Consider the following 21184-nt stretch of genomic DNA (forward strand, 5'->3'; position numbering starts at 1 on the left):
GTGCCACTGCACTCCAGCCTGGGTGACAGAGTGAGACGCTATCTCAAAAAATAAAAAATAAAGATGGGCGAGGAGCAATCGGCCCCAGGAAAAACAAAAACAAAAAACAAAAAAAACCAAAAACAACGTGCAAGAGCGCGCCTGCGCACACGGTCCGCTACGGCCCCGTCGCTCTTCGGCCGTGTGGTGGCGCTGGGCGCATGCTCCCCGGCAGCGCGGTCATCCTCGCCTCCTTCGGGCCGCTCTAGCCGCCCCACTCGCTGCTCTGCGGGGAGGCGGGCGCTCCCGCAGGGGTTCCTCCAAGATGGCGGCGCAGAGGAGGAGCTTGCTGCAGAGTGTGAGGAACCGGCCCGCTCTCTGGGCTTGGGGTTGGGAGCCTGGGCGGGGGTGCTGTCGGGTGCAGGAACGGCTCCTTCTCCGAGTTTGGACAGCCGCCCTCTCCGTGGTGGGGTGTGTCAGCCACCTTCTCCTCTCCTCGGGCTGGCCCCCACTTTCCCGGGGCCAGGGCGTGTGTGCGCGGCGGGCCCGGCCCCCGGGTCAAGGGCGCCGGGGCTGTGGGCTGCTGCTGCCGGGCGTCGAGGGCGGGAGCGTCCTGGAGCCAGAAGGGAACACGGCGTGCGGCAGGAGAGCTATCCGAGTCTCGAGCGCACTGCGACACCGAGCAGTCGTGCAATGATAATAACAGCAGCATCCACAGTGTACCGGTTACTGCATCCCCGGCGTTGTGTTAATTGCTTTACATTTGTCAGTTTCATTTTCGTAGCAGCCCCCTGAGATAGGTGTTACTGTTATTCCTATTTGACAGACTGAGACACTGAGGTGGTCGTTTGCCTAAGGCCACACGAATGGTATGTATTGAGGCAGGATTAAAATCAGGCAGTGTGATTCCAGAAATCCCCTTAACCCCTGGGCTGTACTAAAGGAATGACCAGTGGTGGCTGTCACTGGGTTCTGGTCCTGGCTCTAACTGACTGTGTCTCCCTCAGCCTCAGTTTCCTTCTCCTAAGGCGAGAGCGCTGAGTGGAAGAATTGTCTTCAGACTCATCCCTACCTCCGGTCTGGACCCTCATGGGTTTGGCGCTGTCTTCCAGGCCCTGCGTCCTCTGACGCACATGTGCACATAGATGCACACACATGTTGGCACCATGGCCTACTCTGACCTACCAGAGTAGGGTGCCGGCCTCCTGGGTCCTTCCTATGCATGGCACTCTGTTAGAATTGCCTATGGACTTGTCTGCCTCCTGTACTAGAAAGTAAACTCCGCCAGGCGCGGTGACTCACGCCTGTAATCCCAGAACTTTGGGAGGCTGAGGCGGGTGGATCACGAGGTCAGGAGATCAAGACCATCCTGGCCAACATGGTGAAACCTCGTCTCTACTAAAAATACAAAAATTAGTCGAGCATGGTGGCGGGCGCCTGTAGTCCCAACTACTCGGGAGGCTGAGGCAGGAGAATAGCTTAAACCTAGGAGGCGGAGCTTGCAGTGAGCCAAGATCGGGCCACTGCACTCCAGCCTGGGTGACAGAGCGAGACTGTGTCTCAAAAAAAAAACAAAAGAAAGTAAACTCTTTGAGCACAGGGACCTGTGATCTCTTGTTTACCGCTGTGTCTCTATTATCTACCACCATGTGCTGGGCACTCAATAAACACATTTGTGAAAGGATGAGTAAACGTTTGTAGCCAGGTCCAGTGCTTGCCCTTGGCTTCACAGAGGTGAGTAGACATTGGCTCAGGGATAACCTGGAAGCAGAGCCTTGAAATTATTCTCCCAGAAGCACAGTTCCCAGGCCTCCCCAGTGGGAATTGCTGTTTTCCCCTCCACACCTTTGCTGCCCCTTTATTTTATTACTGCTGGGCAGGTCTGTCTTGTTACTGAGTTGGCATTGACTTTAGACGGCTGGCCCTCTGCTTTGTAAGCTCCCAGAGGGCAAGGTCCCTGTATAAATGTCCCCACTGTAGTTAGCATTTGGGAAACGCTGGTTGGATTGTGACATTGGGAGGGAAAATGGTAAATGGTGCAGGCTGCGTTGGCTTGCTGAGAAGAGAGCAGCCACCTGGGTCACGTAGAGCAGGTGGCTGCCAGCTTCTCCCCTTCCTAGAAGTGATGGAACCAGAGGGAATTGTGTTAGGCAGAAGGCCAGCTCTACTAGCCCCAGAATGTGTTTCTCCAGGTGGTGGTGGCCTTTTTTAAAGAAAGAATAGTTAGCTTTAAACACATTGCATCTTGGTGCAAGGCAAAGGATGGCAGGGATGTCCTCAGAAGGCCCCTCCACCCTCAAGATGATCAGGACATCCCTCTCACAGGTTGTACGGATGTCCAGGTGGTGTGTAGGGCTTGCTGATGTCACATCCACTGTCTCAAGTCTGGGGAGAACAACTCAGCTCAGACACCTGCATTCAGAGATGGCTGTGAGGGCTGCTGGTCTGTGGCTACTGGGCAAAGATGAATGAGGCGTGGTGCCCACCCTCACTGCGTTTGCAGATCAGCTTGGGAGAAGGAGCATATGCCACTGGTACAATACCTGGGGCACTGTCGTGTTATTGTAGACCTGTGTCAAGAGCCCTGGGCAGACAGCAGAGAATTTTAGAGGCTTTAAAGGATGAGAGGAGTTTGCCAAGCAGAGGAGAGGAGGGGCATTCCAGGAGGACGTGTGTGTGTGTTTTCTTGACACGTGTGTTTTTGTTTTTGTTTTTCTTCCTAGAGATGGGGTTTCGCCATGTTGCCCAGGCTGGTCTCGAATCCTGGGTTCAAGCAATCCTCCTGCCTTGGCCTCCCAAAGTGCTGGGATTACAGGCGTTAGCCACCGCATCCGGCTAAGGACAGCTGTTTAAATATGTGTGCATGTGTTTGTTAAGCTTTTCACAAGTTAAATACAATTAGTACTACAAGTCTATGTATTGAGGGGCTGCAGAGTGGCCTAATTTGTCTGGGTCAGTGGGGGTTCACAGGAATGGCATTTGCAAGGGTATGCTGGGGCCACTTGGTAGATCACTTGGTGGGAGCATCATCGCAGGCACTGTGGTACCTTGAAAGGTCTTTTGAAGCAAAAAGCTTTTTTGTGGGAGTATGGGGGAGACAGGATCTCACTCTGTCACCCAGACTGGAGTGAAGTGGTGTGATCTCGGCTCACTGCAACCTCTGCTTCCTGGGTTCAAGTGATTCTTGTGCCTCAGCCTCCCAAGTAGCTGGGATTACAGGTGTGCACCACCACACCAGCTAACTTTCGTATTTTTAGTAGAGACAGGGTTTCACCATGTTGCCTCGGCTGGTTGTGAACTCCTGGCCTCAAGCAGTTCGCCCACCTGGGCCTCCCAAAGTGCTAGGATTACAGGTGTGGGCCACTGCGCCCGGCCACAAAGAGGTTCTAAGGAAAGCTTGATGTGTTCAAAAGGACCCAGACCTTTCAGTCGGATAAAACAGTATTAGTCTCATACTGGCTTTGGGCAAATCATTTTACGTCCCTGAGCCTTAGTTTCTCCAAACCAAGAGGACTCTGGGGAGTATTGTTGGTGTTAAAGGAACTGACGTGTTCCACTACTAGCCTGGCTTGGTTGTCCGCTAACCAGAAACTTCTACCTTCAGTGCTGCCATGAGTGAATGTCTGCTGTTCATTCCTTTAAATGTCCCTGAGCACTCACTGTGTGCTAGGCACCCTGCAGGTGCAGGAGACACTGCCTTTGTGGAGCTGATGGTCTAGTAAAGGGGACACACAGTGAGTACTGAACAGATACAGATCATCTGTGATTTTGTAATATCCAAACTACAGCATCAGGTGGTGCTGTGAGGAACAGTCTGGATTCACACTCAGAATGCTGGGGGTGCCATTTTGGACAGGGTGGTAAGGGAAGACTTCTCTACATTTGATGAGATGAAAAGGGAGAAATGGGGCAGCGTTCCTGCCCAAGGGAGCAGGAGATGCAAAGGCTGCTGTTGCAGGAGCCTCAGGGGTGCTGGTGCAGCTGGGTGGAGTGCCTTGGGGGAGCATGAGAGTAGCTGAGGTCTGAGGGAGCTGGGGGCCATGCCGGGCTTCACAGGTCGTGATGTGGCCTCTGGATTCCATTCTTCATGTGATGTGAAGGTTGAGTAGGGACCTGATGTGACTTATGATTGGAGAAAAATCCCTCTTTTTTTTTTTTTTTTTTTTTTTTTTGAGATGGAGTCTCGCTCTGTCACCCAGGCTGGAGTGCAGTGGTGCGATCTCAGCTCACTGCAAGTTCCGCCTCCCAGGTTCATGCCATTCTTCTGCCTCAGCATCCCGAGTAGCTGGGACTACAGGCGCCTGCCACCACACCCAGCTAACTTTTTTTTTTTTTTTTTTTAGTAGGGACGGAGTTTCACTGTGTTAGCCAGGATGGTCTTGATCTCCTGACCTCATGATCCGCCCGCCTCGGCCTCCCCAAGTGCTGGGATTACAGGTGTGAGCCACCGCGCCCAGCCAAAAAATCCCTCTTGTGTGTTTGAGTGGTGAGAGTGGAAGCCTGGGACCTCCTAAGAGACTCCTAGAGTCATCCAGGTGCGAGAAGGTGGCTTGGCCATGGGCATGGCAGAGGAATGGTGGGAAGTATCAGATTCCAGTTGTGTTTTGGAGGAAGAGCTGATGTGATTTGCTGATGGATTGAATGTGAGGTATGTGACAGAGGAAGAAGAGTCAAAAAGGACTCTTAAGGTTTTGGTTTAAACAACAGTGGTGCCATTTACTGGGTGAGGGGGCACCCTGGGGCAGGGGGAATCAAGAGTTTGATTTTGCCTGTACTGTTACTTAATTATAAAAAAGAAAATCAGGCTAGGCATGGTGGCTCATGCCCAGAATCCCCGCTCTTTGGGAGGCTGAGGAAGGAGGATCACTTGAGGCCAGGAGTTCCAGATCAGCTTGGGCAACATAGTGAGATTCCATCTTTAAAAAAAATAGTGGGGCATGGTGGTATGTTCCTGTAGTACTTAGGAGACTGAATGGGGTGATTGCCTGAGCCCAGAATTTTGAGGTTGTAGTGAGGCTATGATCCCCTCACTGCATTCCAGGCTGGGTGACACAGCAAGACCCTGTTTCAAAAAAAAAAAGAAAGTAAGCTTAAAATCAATTTTTTAAACTTCGACATGTCCTGAGCAATTATATCTGAGATCACAGGTGCTATCTGTGTAATTTATCTAAAGGATCTTAAAATAAATACATAGCCACTAAAATAAAAAGGTCCATGAGGGCACCACCTATATCCATTGTGTACACCCAGCTGCTGCCCTAGCACATTGGAAGTGCCCACAATGATTATTAGCCCCTTTAAGAACGAATGAGGAGCTCTTTAGGATGATGACATGGAGAACCTTCAATGAAAACTCTGGTGGGAGAAGTGGGGACCAGGAGTGGAGCTGGTCTCAGAGAAGTGGGTCATCCAGAAGGTTGGAGGTGGTGGGGGCGTTGGGGCCTTGGAAGCTTTTTGAAGAGAAAGGTCTACTGCTCCCCTGCTTTGAGCCCTCTTCCTGGGGTTGTGAGTCTCCCTTTCTGAGCTTCCTTTTCGCTTCTAAGGAATATGGGTGCTTTCACGACAAAAACACTTGGCCTTTTCATAGCATAATTTGGTATTCAAGCTGTGGCTTGAGCTTGGAACCATTCTTTGTCCATTTCTGCTGCCCAGGACTTTGAGATGAGTCTGTGTGGGTACTTTGTGAACTATTATGTGACATGGACACATATGTACATGAGGAGTGAATGCTTACATCACGCACAGGGTGTTTGTAAAGCCCTTGTTGGGTTAAATACTGTTGGATCACTGTAGAAGCTTTTCATACCAAAACATTAATTTTGGAAACTCCTTCACAAATCAAATCAAAATTAGGTCTTTTGAAACAGACTTCTTAACATATTTTTGTGAAATTTCTCATGAGCAGTTCGTTTCTCAGACATGGAAGAGTTAAGTCCTGTGTTCACTGTTGTGTGTGTTGCAGTGGCTCCGCGATGAGGCTGTGCTGAGTGAGAGACGCCCCCTTCTCAGCTTCTCGCAGGCTCTTGCTCCCTGCGCTCCAGCGCCACTCACGGCTGGTGCTGGCAGGCCTGGCATTTGGGGGTGTGGGAGAAAGTATGCATCAGTGTGTGCAGGGGTGGAGGGGTGGGTGGTTTGTGTGAATAGAAAGTACATGACCTTTCTGAAAATTGTTCAGAAATGTGGAGGAAGGAAGCGAGAGACTTGGCAGTCCTGTAGGCTTTAATGGAATCAGCAATGGACACTCGGTATGGCTAATCCTCGATGGAGATGGAAAGAGACAGCACATGATCCAAGCCCACTCAGCTGCAGCAGCGTGAGTCCGCTGGGGAACACAGAGAAGACCAGATACTCTGACTCCCACATTGGTAGAACCTCCTGAGGTTCTCCGGCCACTGTAGTGAATCAGTGTCTGGCGAGCGCCCGAATTACGTGAGAAACTGCCCATGTGTCATTGGATCTAAGACACCAGTATTTTAAGGACACATCAATGTTTTGTTTATTGCTCAGAAAGAGAACTCACAGCTAATTAACTTGTAACATACCAACTCCAGAGATGTTAACATGTGGAAAATGTAGGTCTTCAAATCAGTGAAATAAGGTAATCTAATTAACAATACCAGGCTATAGCACAATGGTTGCCACAGGGCCACTTGGTGAATGGCCAGTGGTGAATGGGGCCCAGCATGCACAGCGGGGCCACTGGGATAGGTTTCTCAGGGGAGGGCCTCATGGTCTTGGGCAGTGTTTTCCCAGTGTCTGGAACATACAGCGAGGTGGTTTGTGGCGGCGAACAAAACTGATCTTACAAATTGGGAAGACTGTGTGCTTTTCTGTTCTCTCTCAGACTTTCTAAAGATATATAAAAAAAACTTGGTTTGATCCTAGTATGTCCCTCACATCTTTCTGATACTTGCTGATCCACCCGCAGTCCCATTTTTAAACATAGAACAGGGCTCCAGCAATATAGCCAGCAATAGGTTCAGCTAAAAGTGAATAACCTTGTTTTGTTTTTTATTATCGTCTAGATGTGGCAAGTAATACTGGTTTTCCACCTATAATACTGGAAAAGTTTACATTCAAAATGAAATCAACTGGGTGTGGTGGTGTACCTGTAGTTCCAGCTACTCGAGAGGCTGAGGCAGGAGGATAGCTGATGTCTAGGATTTCAAGGCTGTAGTGAGCCATGATTGTGCCATTATACTCCAGCCCGGGTGACAGAGCGAGACCATGTCTCTTTAAAAAAAAATAAAATAAAATAAAAGGCCGGGCACGGTGGCTCACGCCTGTAATCCCAGCACTTTGGGAGGCCAAAGCATGTGGATCACAAGGTCAGGAGTTCAAGAGCAGCCTGGCCAAGATGATGAAACCCCGTCTCTACTAAAAATACAAAAAATTAGAGAAAAAAATTACCCAAAGAGCGTATGTAAAAGTACCCATGGTAAGGCAAAGCCTGTCCTTTTCTGTCTTTTTAAGTCCTGTCTACCCTAAAGGCACTGCTCAAATCCAACTAGGGCCAGAGGCCCATGATTCCCAAACCTCAATCATCCACTCACCATCTTCAAGAAATTATCTTTCACTCAAATGATTCCTTTTTTTTTTTCTCTACAGTCTCACTCTGTCACCCAGGCTGGAGTGCAGTGGCGCGATCTCGGCTCACTGCAAGCTCCGCCTCCCGGGTTCACACCATTCTCCTGCCCCAGCCTCTGGAATAGCTGGGACTACAGGCACCCACCACCACACCCATCTAATTTTTTTGTATTTTTAGTAGAGATGGGGTTTCACCATGTTAGCCAGGATGGTCTCAATCTCTTGACCTCGTGATCTGCCCGCCTTGGCCTCCTAAAGTGCTGGGATTACAGGCGTGAGCCTCTGCACCCGGCCTCTGGTCATAGTTTTTTAGAGATCGTTTGGAACAGTAAGTAGAAGGCCTTGTCTGTACAAGATACACAGCTGAGTGAGATTGTTAATCTGTCAAAGGGCAAAATTCAAAACTGTCCATAGTCTGGAAGGCTGGGATGAATGCATTAAGATATAATTCGACTGATATAAATTTAGATTTAAAACAACCTTCTATAGTAGTTTGGCTGGGGGAGACAGACATGGTAGAAACTCACAGGAAAAGGACTTTGTTATTTTACATAGAGCCTAGATGCTCATCTTCTCTTGGGTACATGAAAGCTGTTGATTTGCATACTTTGATTTTCTATCCTGCCGCCTAACTGATTTCTTTTTCTGTTTGCATTAGTTTTTCATTGATTCTTTAGGGTTGCCAGGCGTACTGTCCTATCAACTGCGAACAGAAATGACTTCCTTCCCGGTTTTTATGCTCTCATTCTTTGTCTAACTGCCTGGGCTAACACAGTACCTCCAGTTCTGTGTGAAGTTAATAGAGTGGGCAGCCTTGCTATGGCCCTGATCTTTTTTTTTTTTTTTTTTTTTTTGAGAGGGAGTCTCACTCTGTCTCCCAGGCTGGAGTGCAGTGGCGTGATCTCGGCTCACTGCACGCTCTGCCTCCCAGGTTCCAGCGATTCTTCTGCCTCAGCCTCCCGAGTAGCTGGGACTACGGGCACCCACCACCACGCCCGGCTAATTTTTTGTGTTTTTAGTAGAGACGGGGTTACTGTGTTAGCCAGGATGGTCTCGATCTCCTGACCTCGTGATCCGCCCGTCTCGGCCTCCCAAAGTGCTGGGATTACAGGCATGAGCCACCGCGCCCGGTCTAATTTTTTGTATTTTTAGTAGAGACGGGGTTTCACCGTGTTAGCCAGGATGGTCTCAATCTCTTGACCTCGTGATCTGTCTGCCTTGGCCTCCCAAAGTGCTAGGATTACAGGTGTGAGCCACCGCACCCAGCCCTATGGCCCTGATCTTAATGAAGCGTTCCCCACTGAGTAAGTTGCCAGCATTAGGGCTGAAGTATACATAGAGTAGCATGTTCAGAAAGGAGCCATCAGTTTCTGTTTTCTGGAGTGTTTTTACCAAGAATGGACCAAGACTCCTTAGATAATTGTTTATCTAACAATAGCACTAGTGTCCATACTCACCCAAACACCATTTGCCAGTTTATAAAATAATAAATTCCCGAAATATTACTGCCTCAACATTATGAAAATCAGATTTCCTAAAAAAGTACTTAGCAGTGTTGAAATATCTAGACACTATTCACAGGTACTTAATGAACAAGGCACGTGCTCAGTAGATTGATTGCCGTCAGACACACAGGTTTTCTCATTTGGGAAAGTTTGTTATTCCCACATCAGCCAAATATAGCACAGCATACAGTGGTCAGTAGATCATCAGCTTACTCCTGGTCTCCTGTTGTGAAACGCTCTCAGATGAATTCTTCTTGTGCCATGACACACCAACATGGCAAGTTCCTCAGTTGCCTGTTTGAGCTTGTTTCTTTCTTTACTTGTGGAAGACAATTTCACTGGCCTTTTTTTTTTTTTTTTTTTTTTGAGACAGAGTCTCGCTCTGTCATCCAGGCTGGAGTGCAGTGGCGTGCGCGGTCTCGGCTCTCTGCAACCTCCGCCTTCTGGGTTCAAGCGATTCTTCTGCCTCAGCCTTCCGAGTAGCTGAGACTACAGGTGCTTGCCACCACGCCCGGCTAATTTTTGTATTTTTAGTAGAGACAGGGTTTCACCATATTGGCCAGGCTGATCTTGAACTCCTGACCTGGTGATCCACCCACCTCGGCCTCCCAAAGTGCTGGGATTACAGGATTGATCCACCATGCCTGGCCTCACTGGCCTTTTTTTAATAGTGTATGTCTAATGTGGAACAGACCCATAAGTTGCTTGGGTCTTATTTATTTGGCTGGGAAAGTATGGATTTTTTTAGAAAGATTCAAGTCCTTGGAAGCCTGTGTCTGTCCCTTATGGGAATTAGATACTGGCAGAGGAGGTAACTGTGATTACAGCATCGAAGACAGGTTTTGCGTTGTGGTGACACATTAGTGTTAATATTATTCATCTCATATGAGAGGATGAGTTCAATCCATCTTAATCTCATTTTTAATCACAGGGCTCTAGAAAATAGAAATATCTTTTCCTCCCATGTTTTAAAACACCTGTGGCGCTTTGGGGTGCTAAATATTGACTTCTTTGGCCATCTTTTCAGGAGGAAGACATGGGATACTCCTGACTGGGTAGATGCTTTTGTACTTCTGCTTAACCTCATATTTAATTTCATTCCATCTGGTGGCGGGAGACAGACTAGAAAAGGAGCTACCATTGGAAGTATATTTGCCTGGTTATAGGAGACTTTTGTGAGCTCGCTGGAAATGAAAATATACTAAGCAGATCTAAGACATAGGGGATAATTGGCAACATATCAGTTACCTGAAGAATACTTAATTCACTGGTTATTAACTCATTCCCATGGCCCAGAGGCCTTGCACTGCCCTCCCACCCAGGCACATACGTGCACACGTATTTGCAAACACGGCATGGAGCGTCTTTCCCCTGTGCTCACTAGAGAGGCCACACCAGCCCTCTCGTGCTTCCGTAAACCTGACATGCTTTTTTTCATCTTAGGGTCTTTTTACGTGCTGTTCCATCTGCCTGGAAGGCTCCTTCTCTGCCTTCTAGAAGGTCACTGCCCCATAGTCATTCAGTTCTGGCTCAGACGTCACCTCCCCAGAGAGGTCTGCTTTTCTGACCACTGCATCTAGAGGCCCCCCCGCCCCCGCCCATCACGCTGTGTCCCGTTACCATGGTGTGTTTTCTCCCTAGCATGTAGCCCTGTCTGAGATTCCCTTGTTTATTATTGTATTGTGTGTTTGAATTCTCTCTCTCCCTAGAAGGGAGGCTTCAAATAAGGAACCTCTCTGTTTTCTCTCCTGTGTCCGCAGTACCCAGAATACTAATGCTCAGCAGATATTTGTTGAAAGAATGTATGTAGTGATTTAATGTACTGTAATCACATAATATCATATGTGGGTCCTGAAGACTTAAGTTCCCATTTATGTTAAGAGAGGCATTAATTTTGCTTTAAAATGAAACAGTTCAAGATTAGAACTAGACCTAATTTTGTGTTACTGTGAAGCCGTTTTTCTTCTTCTTTTTGAGACTGAGTCTCACTCTGTCACCCAGGCTGGAGTGCAGTGGCATGATCTCAGCTCACTGCAGCCTCCACCTCCTGCATTCAAGCAATTCTCCTGCCGCAGCCTCCTGAGTAGCTGGGATTACAGGTGCGCACCACCACGCCTGGCTAATTTTTGTATTTTTAGTAGAGACAGGATTTTGCCACATTGCCCAGGCTGGTCTCAAACTCCTGACCTCAAGTGATCCACCTGCCTCAGCCTCCCCAAGTGCTGGGATTACAGGCATGAGCCACTGTGCCGGGCCAGCAGTTTTTCTTTTGGCGTTGCTTGAACTGAAAGTGTTAAATTTAAGCCTGGTGTCATGAGGAGCTGAGCAGCATTGTTGCCATTTCTACTTCTTTTTTTTTTTTTTTTAAATTTAGTTGTGACATACTTGGCTCAGCTAGCACTTATTGCCATTTCATCTTCCTTTTTTTTTTCATTTCCATTAGTAGGGTTTGGTTATATTGTCTGTTTTCAAAGGCTGTTAGAAGGCGTTAGTAGCTTTTCAGACCTTGTAGTAAAATTGTGTTAATAAAAAATAAATAAAAGTCACCCAATGAAGACATAAATAAGTGTAGAGACACACCGTGTTAATGGATTAGAAGACTCAACATAGTGACAATGTCTGCTTTCCCCAAATTGATCTGTAGATTTAAAACAGTTCCAGTAAAAATCCCAACAAGACTTGTGGATATAAGCAAGCTGATTCTAAAATTTATATCAAAAGGCAAAGGAACTCAAATAGCCAAAACAATTTTGAAAAAGAGCAAGAAGATAAGGAGACTCACACTAGCCAATTTTAAGACTTACTATAAAGCTACGGTAATCAAGAATGTAGTATTGGTGGAGGGGCAGACACATCGATCACAGGAACAGGATAGAGTCTAGAAGTAGACCCACACAATTCAATGGAGAAAAGCTAGTCTTTTCAACAAATGGTGTTGGAATGATTGGATATCGAAATGAAAAAAGAAATGGACCTAAACCTCCTTCCTGCCTTACACAGAAATTAATTCAAAATGGATCACAGATCTAAATGTAAAATATAAAACTATAAAACTTTTAGAAAAAAACATAGGTGCTCTTTGTGACTTGGGGCTAGACAGAGAGTTCTTAAACATGACTCCAAAAGCATGAACCATGAAAGAGAAAAAATTGATTAAATGGACTTCATCTAAACTAAATCCTTTGCTCTGCAAAAGACACTACTGAGTGAATGAAATGCTAAGTTACAAATAAAAAGAACTCTCAGAACACAATAGTTAAGAAAATAACCTAATTTAAAAATAGGCAAAAAACTTGCACTTCGCCAAAGAGGATGAGTTGGTGCCAAATAAACACGTGAAAGATACTCAATGTCGTTAGCCATTAGGAAGTGGCAGATTAAAGTCACGATGAGCTACCACTACCCACCTCTTAGAATATCTAAATTCAGAAAAAGACAATACCACATGGTGGCAAGGACGTGGAGCAGCCGGAACTCAACATTGGAAATGCAAATGGTTCAGCTGCTCTGGAAAACAGTTTGGCAGGTTCTTATAAAGTTAAACATATACTTACCATATGAGCCAGCCCTCTCACTCCTAGGTATTTATTTACCCTGGATAAATGAAAAGTTACATTAATACAAAAACCTGTACATGAATGTTTATAGCACATTTCTTCATAGTTATAAGAAACAAAACAGCCCAAATGTCCTTCAGTGGATGAATGGATAAACAAACTTTACTACATCCAAACAATGGTATATTACTCTATGAAAGAGAGAGACTATTGGTGCACACAAGCTAACAGCTTGGATGAATCTTAGAGACATAATGTTGAGTGAAAGAAGCCAGTCTCAGGAGGTCATGTTTACTGCATCTTTTCATTTATGTGACATTGTGTGACATTTTTGTTTTGTTTTGTTTTTTTTGGAGACAGAGTCTCACTCCGTCGCCCAGGCTGGAGTGCAGTGGTGTGCAATCTCGGCTCATGGCAACCTCTGCCTCTTGGGTTTAGGTGATTCTCATGCCTCAGCCTCTCGAGTAGCTGGAATTACAGGTGTGCACCACCACGCCGGGCTGATTTTTGTATTTTTAGTAGAGGCAGGGTTTCGCCACATGGGCCAGGCTGGTCTCAAATTCCTGGCCTCAAGTAATGAGCCCCTCTTGGCCTCCTAAAGTGCTGGGATTACAGGCGTGAGCCACCGCACCTGGTGTTTAATATGACATTCTTAAAAAGACAAAGCCATAGCAGTGGAAAATAGGTTGGCAGGGATTAGGGGAGGGAGTGCGTTGGGAGTGGAGCTGCCCTGTATCCTGAGAGAGGTGGTAGTTACACACATCTCTACATGTGTCAACATTCACAGATGTGCGTGCCCCAAAAGCCAGTTTTACTCCATGTTAATGTAAAAATAAAACAAACTCCCACACCCTGCAGAAGTTGCTCCAGGGTGCAAAATGTAGAGCTGAAGCACCAAAATAGATAAAAGCAGAATAAAACCAATTACATGAAAAAAAGTGAAGTCACTCCTGTCAGTATATAACTAAACAGAAGCTACAATTTGCCACAAAAGCTAACCACAGGCTTTTTATATATCTGATTGCAAAAGCCTGTTGAAGTGGTTTCCACATCCTTTCTGGAAGACTTAACAATAACTTTTAAGAAGTTGCACACAGTATCTGTGTGTGTTTTATTTCTTTTACAGATTATTCACTGTTGGCATATAGAAATGCTACTGATTTTTGTATGTTGATTCCATATCCTGCAACTTTTTTTTTTTTTTTTTTTTTTTGAGATGGAGTCTCGCTCTGTCACCCAGGCTGGAGTGCAGTCGCACAATCTCGGCTTGCTCACTGCAAGCTCCACCTCCCGGGTTCATGCCATTCTCCTGCTTCAGCCTCCAGAGTAGCTGGGACTATAGGCGCCCGCCACCACACCCGGCTAATTTTTTGTATTTTTAGTAGAGATAGGGTTTCACCGTGTTAGCCAGGATGGTCTCGATCTTCTGACCTCATGATCCACCTGCCTTGGCCTCCCAAAGTGCTAGGATTACAGGCTTGAGCCACTGCGCCCGGCCCATATCCTGCCACTTTACTGAGTTTGTTTAATCAGTTCTAATAGTTTTTTGGTGGAGTCTAGGTTTTTCCAAATATAAGATTATATCATCTGCAAACAAGGATAATTTAACGTCTTCCTTGCCAATTTGGATGCCCTCCATTCTTTCTCTTATCTGGTTGCTCTAGCTTGTGTTTGTTTAATATTTCAATAAAGCTTTCAATACAATCTTTTTTTTTTTTTGAGACAGAATCTCACTCTTGTCGCCCAGGCTAGAGTGCAGTGGCATGATCTCAGCTCGCTGCAACCTCTGACTCCTGGGTTCAAGCAATTCTCCTGCCTCAGCCTCCCCAGTAGCTGGGATTACAGGCATGCACCACCACGCCTGGCTAATTTTTTTGTGTTTTTAACAGAGACAGAGATGGGGTTTCACCAGGTTGGCCAGGCCGGTCTCGAATTTCTGACATCAAATGGTCCACCCACCTCAGCTTCCCAAAGTGCTGGGATTACGGGCGTGAGCCACTGCACTCAGCCAATACAAATTTTATTTTCCTTGAAATTGAACTGTGGTTCTCCCAGTTATTCCAGTTTGCTCTAGTTCTGCACGGTGGTCCTGGGAGTGCCCTTGTGAACAAGGCGCAGTTCTCAGGTAGGAGGCCAGATTTGGGGCAAGCTTTCAGGGAGAGGCAGGGAATCGCACCTGGGCCTTGCATCAAAGTTGTTCCTGGGGCTTAAAAAATACAGATGCTCAGGATGTACCCTAGGGAGATTTGGGAAATTCAGAAATTGTGTTTAGGCCGGGGATGGGGCCAGGGCCTGGACCGCTGTGTGAGCGTGTTTAAAGCTCTGCAGTGATTATGTTGAACAGCCTGGTTTGAGATCCAATGGGGTGGAATGGGCATTGCAGACAGACAGGGATGCTGGAATCAGCGTGCCGTTGGGGTACATGAGAGGGCCATCAGCCAGTCCTGGGTAGGGTCATCCTGAAGGAAGACCTCCTGGAAGTGGTGACTCCTGAGCCAGAGTCCCGAAGGACCCGGAGAATTGCTAGGGAAGAAGAAGGAGGGTGTTCATGTGGAGGCAAAGAGCAGGGGATGGACAGGGCTGCAGGCATTCGGGACTGGGAGGGAAGGATATGGCAGGGGAGATGGGAGAGGACATCGGGGTGGCATGAGGATGTCTTATAAACTAGCTCATAAACTCCGACTTAAAAGCCAGTCTCAGTCACTCTCCCTGGCACTTGGAGGTCCCAGTGCCAGAGAGAGTGACTGAGACTGGCTTATAAGTCAGAGTTTCTCCAGGCTGGGTCTTAGGTCACCTGAAAGCATCACCCATGGGGAGCGGCCTGTGCTGCAGATGTCCTGGGCCCTGCCCAGATCAGTCATTCTGAGGGTGGGGCCTGCAGCCTGCAGCCTGCAGTGGTGGTAACCAATGCTCAAGGGATTTCTTTGTAGTGTGCATTTGGAGCCAGTGCAGTAAGAGGTGGGTCCCCAGAGTTTCCTGCCAAGAGTCTGCGACGTTTGTGTGTGTTTCATTAGGTTTCGTAACGGCTCACTCCTGGAGGTCATTGCTGCGCCTTACATTTGGGAATGCTGGAGTCTTTCAGTTTTCCTGGGAAACCAGTTTGTAGACTAGCCATAAAAACAGCAAACCCTTCTGCAGGTGTCTGTTCATACAAACATTATTGTTTTCCAGAAGGAAGTGGAACCCTCTGTGTAGGGCTGCAGGCCTGCTAGGTTTTTGTTGCAGAAGGAATAGGTGAAGTGGGGTCTACCCTGCAGACGCGGTGGCGCCTCACAGCTTCCTGGTGTCCTTCCCCAGGAGCAGCAGCCAAGCTGGACAGATGACCTGCCTCTCTGCCACCTCTCTGGGGTTGGCTCAGCCTCCAACCGCAGCTACTCTGCTGATGGCAAGGGCACTGAGAGCCACCCGCCAGAGGACAGCTGGCTCAAGTTCAGGTGTGTGTGCCAGCATTTCTGTGTTGGGCCCAGGGAGTTGGTTGGTTTGCAAGCAAGGAAAGACACCGACCTTGCAGCTTTCTCATATGGGCTTGCCAGTGACATGTGGCCCGTGAGAGGTGGCCTCTGCTGCTGTCCTGCCAAGGGCCTGCTCTGATGGGGTAGCGTGAGCATGGGGAGGAGGGTATCCCAGAAGGTCATAGCCAGAGTGAAATGATGCCCAAAGCAGGGGGACCCAGGAGGGGCCCTGAAGCTACAGCTGCTGTAGCTTTAGTCTCCCCCAATTCCTTTCCATTTCTCCCTCCACCTCCATGAGACCCTGGTCTCAGGCCTCCCTCTGCCCTCTCCCTCTTCCAGGAGTGAGAACAACTGCTTCCTGTATGGGGTCTTCAACGGCTATGATGGCAACCGAGTGACCAACTTTGTGGCCCAGCGGCTGTCCGCAGAGCTCCTGCTGGGCCAGCTGAATGCCGAGCACGCCGAGGCCGACGTGCGGCGTGTGCTGCTGCAGGTAATGGTGCCAGGGCTGGCAGTGACCCAGCCACATCATGTCCCCCACCCCAGGGCTTGGGCCCTGCACCTCTAGCATGTTGCCAGGGTTGGTGTGAAGATCCTGCTGGCCCCTTCACCCCGGTAGAGGAGCAGCTCCCAGCATAGGCCCCCCCACCCAACAGGAGTCCAGGACCAGCCAGCAAGCAGCAGGCCTTCAATGGCTGGCAGAGGAGGTACTGCTGGAGACGGGGGGATTTAGGGATGGGAGCTTGGAGAGAGGTGTGAGATGGGAGCAGGGCAAGGCCTGGTAGAAATGGGGTCATTTAGAGCTACCCCTTTCTTTCCTATGTGGTCAGGTGCTCAGCCTCCAGCTGCAGGAGGCATCCCTGGGCATTCAGGAAAGACCTAGCCTCCCCTTTCTGAGGGGCTGCCGCCCTCATTGACTGGTTCTACCTTTCTGCTTGCTCTGTTGGGAGTTTTCCTCCTGGCATCTCCTTTCAGGAGCATGTCTCAGGCTCATTTTAGATGAGAGGATGGGCTTCTCTTCCCAGAGAGGGGTGGTGCCAGCCTTTTCCTGCCCTTCACGACCTCAGGCTCCATTGCCAGTGATCCTCAGCAGATCTCACACGGGGGGAGAAGGTGTCAGTGTCACCAGTGTCCTGGGGCTGGCAGGGTTTGACAGAAGCCTCCCAGGAAGAAGTTGTAGTAATCATACGAGCTGTCATAGGCCTGGCAGTTTCTCTGAGCAGTTGTCTTGCTGAGTGCTAGGGTGGACTGTCTTACCTCACCCCTGGAACAATACTTAACCTCCATTGTGTGAAACTGAGGGGGCCAGAGGTCACACCAGCTGGACCTACGCCAAGCCTTTGCTCTTAGCTTCTGCAGTGTCTCCTGCCTCCTAGCCCTCTGCAGTGCCGCCTCTGCAGGGCGCACACCCCTGTGAGGCTGAAGGGCTTTGTCAAAGACATTGATCTGCAGGAAGCAGCTGGTGCCTTGCAGTGCTGGGCCAGAGGCAGGACTGACATGTGGGAAGCTCCATCACACAAGAACCTGCAGTGAATACAGCGAACCTGTTGCTGTTATTAATAGAGGGCATTTTAGCACCAGTGACAGTGGTGTTTTGAACCAGCCTTTGCCCTGTCCTGTGTCCCTCTAGGCCTTCGATGTGGTGGAGAGGAGCTTCCTGGAGTCCATTGACGATGCCTTGGCTGAGAAGGCAAGCCTCCAGTCGCAATTGCCAGAGGTAATTTCCCCAGCCAACACCCAGGGGAGTAAAGTCCAGGCCCAGCTTTGCAAGGAGCATGGATGGACTCATCTACTTTATCTTGACATTACTGGGCCAGAGCAGCAGGAGTTAGGGAGCAGTTCCTGTTGGGGGACACTGGTTGTGGCCACAGGTGAGGGACCTCACTGCTCTGCTGTGGGCAGCTGCACACTAAAGCTCAGCAGTGGCTGGGCAGTGGTGGATATGAGGAAGGGCTTTTCCCAGTCCTTCGACCTGAATGGGTCCCCACCCTTGTCACCCACCTGCTCACATCGCCCACTACCACCTGCAGCGCTTACCTCTGTGCTGTGAGTTAGGTCATCTCCGGCTTTCTGGAAGAACCTTCCCCTGGCGCTGCAGCGCAGGCTTCATCTTGGCTGTGCCATGGACCATATGTCTGTCTGTCCTCCGGGCCCTCGGATCTTTGCTCTTAAGAGCAAAGGGAGGCCAGGCACGGTGGCTCATGCCTGTAATCCCAGCACTTTGGGAGGCCGAGGTGGGCGGATCACAAGGTCAGGAGATCGAGACCATCCTGGCTAACACGGTGAAACCCCATCTCTACTAAAAATGCAAAAAATTAGCCGGGCATGGTGGCGGGTGCCTGTAGTCCCAGCTACTCGCGAGGCTGAGGCAGGAGAATGGTGTGAACCTGGGAGGCGGAGCTTGTGGTGAGCTGAGATCATGCCACTGCACTGTAGCCTGGGGGACACAGCGAGACTCCATCTCAAAAAAAAAAAAAAAAAACAAAGGGAGGGAGAGGGCTGGGAAGATGGTCCAGAGTTCTGTCCTGCCCTGACCCTCTGTTGATGGTTGTAGGGAGTCCCTCAGCACCAGCTGCCTCCTCAGTATCAGAAGATCTTTGAGAGACTCAAGACATTGGAGAGGGAAATTTCGGGAGGGGCCATGGCCGTTGTGGCGGTCCTTCTCAACAACAAGCTCTACGTCGCCAATGTCGGTGAGCCCCCTCCTGTCCCAGGGCAGGGAGGACTGGGGAGAGGTCAGCCGCAGGGGTCGGTGCGTTGTTTGACAATCTGCTTTCCAGACACTTCACGCACTTTAAACTCAGGGTCTCCTGAGACCATTTGGGTATGTCCCTCTCCACAGTGATGCCTCAGTCCCAACTGGAAGGGAGAAAGGACGGGATGGGAGGCAGGCGTCCTGGCCTTTAGTCCCTATTCGGCGTCTTAACTCGTTCTGGACGAGTCGTATCCCATTCTGGGTGGCCTTGGGGGCCGCTGCTTCTGGAAGAGGTTACCTGGCCATGAAAAACTAACCAGTATGCCCATGAACAGCTGCGAGATGGGGCTAGGTGATAGGGACATTGGGGTTTGTGAGAAGACCAGACAGGTGCAGGTTTCAGTAGAAAGAACTCTGTAGAGACCCTTCTGATGATGCTGCCTTTTTTTAATACTCTAGTGGAAAATTTTCCACAATATAGAACAATAGAGTGACTGATATTTAATGAACATTCATGTGCCCATCCCCAACCCCAGCAGTTATCAACTGTGGCCAGCCTTCTTTTACCTGTGGATTTTTGTCCCCATGTTCGCTATTTTGAAGCAAACACCAGACACTGTGTCATGTTATCTGTAAATATTGCAATCTGTATCTCTAGAGAAGAGGTCTGTTTTATTAAGATCATAATCCTGTGATTACACTGAAAAAGTTAAACCCAATTCTTTCGTATCATCAACTGTCCCTAACTGGTGACTCACCCCGTTGGTCTGAGCCTGTTTTGCCCATTTCAGGTATTTCCACATGTGAGATGCCTGCTTTTTCCCTCTCTGCCTTCCCAGTATGCCCTATTTCTCTCTGTGCCTGGTCTTTGCTTAGCTGTTCACATTCTGCCACAGGTACAAACCGTGCACTTTTATGCAAATCGACAGTAGATGGGTTGCAGGTGACACAGCTGAATGTGGACCACACCACAGAGAACGAGGATGAGCTCTTCCGCCTTTCGCAGCTGGGTGAGTGGGGAGAGTGGGAGCGGAAGCTGATCCCTGTGGGCTCACCCTTCGCCTGCCTTTGGTGGTGGGGTAGAGAGGCATGTGGTAGAGGGGCTGTGATCTTGGGCTCCCCAGCCAGCCTGCCTGAGGTTCATTCCCAGCACTGCCGCTTACTGGTTGGTGATTGGAACTTAAACTTAAGTTTTCTGTGCCTCAGATCCCCCGCTGTGTAATGAGGATAATAGTAACCTACCTCAGGATGCTAGGAGGATTCAGTTAGTGCATGTGAAACGCTTCCTGGAGTGCCTGGCACACAGGAGGCACTTACTGTTATTGGTGGAGACTGAAAGAGGCCAAAGAAGTCCAGGGAGCTCAGCTGCTGCCGAGCTGCTCCTTCCCTTTCCAGTGAGCTCCAGGCAGGTGTGGGGCACACGGGATGGGCAGGGAGACAGCAGGCAAGCTGCTCTGTGCCGGGTGGTGCCTGGAGGACGGGCTCTCAGTGAGGTGTGTTGTGATGGGTGTGGGGACAGGACACCAGGGACTTTGGGTCAGCTGCTCTCCCAGGCGCCCTGGTGTTGTCTTCATTTCCTATTCAGTGGGTCCTTATTGCCTTTTTCCCATGACTGTGTCTCTGTCCCCTTCTTTTTGTTCCTCTTTGTGAACAAGGAGCAGGATTGTTGCACTGTTTTCCTCCGTAGGCTTGGACGCCGGGAAGATCAAGCAGGTGGGGATCATCTGTGGGCAGGAGAGCACCCGGCGGATCGGGGATTACAAGGTCAAATATGGCTACACGGACATTGACCTTCTCAGGTAGGTGCCAGCCCAGCTGTCCCCTGTGCTTGAAAGAAAAGAAGGTCCTAGGGAGGCCAAGATGGGAGGATTGATTGTGCCGGGAGGTCGAGGCTACAGTGAGCTGTGATCATGCCACTACACTCCAGCCTGGGCAACAGAGCAAGACCCTGTCTCAAAAAAAAAAAAAGGTCCAGAAGGCCTGGGGCAGATGCAGACTGTAGGCCGCAGTGACAGACGTGCAGTCAAAGTAGTTCAGAGCCCAGGCAAACTCTTTCTTCCTCCCAGAGAGGTTGGTTTGGGGCAGGTTAGGCCCAGCAGGCCAGGAGTTGGGTACTGTAGAAACAAGCGGTGGAGTTGAGGAGCTGGGCCAAAGCTGAGGGCAGCAACCAGTGCCACAAGGGAGGCAGGCAAAGCCAGAGTTGGCATGGGATGGACAGACCAGGCCTGTTGGTTGGTGCTGCCCATGGCTGCAGCAGAGGTGTGAGATGAATTGTGTGTTTCCCTCTGAGGACACCTCCTCTGGACGTCACCCCAGGACTCATGGCAGCAGAATGGGCAGTCATCATCACAAGGGCAAGCCCGTGCAGAGTTCTGGATGGACCTTCTTTTATGCATTCCCTACTCAGGC

At 49.2% G+C, this 21184-nt stretch overlaps 1 protein-coding gene across 2 annotated transcripts in view; it reads left to right on the top strand.

Annotated features, from left to right (window-relative positions):
* Positions 1-236: 236 nt before the first annotated feature.
* TAB1 (TGF-beta activated kinase 1 (MAP3K7) binding protein 1) overlaps positions 237-21184 on the top strand; it is a 32178-nt gene continuing 11230 nt past the window's right edge. Inside the window, exons 1-7 of one of the 2 annotated variants that reach the window (XM_024239855.3) lie at positions 237-337; positions 15926-16062; positions 16420-16573; positions 17711-17797; positions 18635-18773; positions 19672-19785; positions 20463-20574. In XM_024239855.3, coding sequence (XP_024095623.1) covers positions 305-337; positions 15926-16062; positions 16420-16573; positions 17711-17797; positions 18635-18773; positions 19672-19785; positions 20463-20574 — 776 coding nt within the window. In that variant the 5' untranslated portion in view covers positions 237-304. Of the gene's footprint in view, positions 338-4352; positions 4417-15925; positions 16063-16419; positions 16574-17710; positions 17798-18634; positions 18774-19671; positions 19786-20462; positions 20575-21184 lie in introns of those variants that run through there. The other variant, XM_054543476.2, reaches the window with a different exon arrangement.

The sequence above is a fragment of the Pongo abelii genome, chromosome 23 (genome assembly GCF_028885655.2).
Source record: "Pongo abelii isolate AG06213 chromosome 23, NHGRI_mPonAbe1-v2.0_pri, whole genome shotgun sequence".
Classification (NCBI taxonomy): domain Eukaryota; kingdom Metazoa; phylum Chordata; class Mammalia; order Primates; family Hominidae; genus Pongo; species Pongo abelii.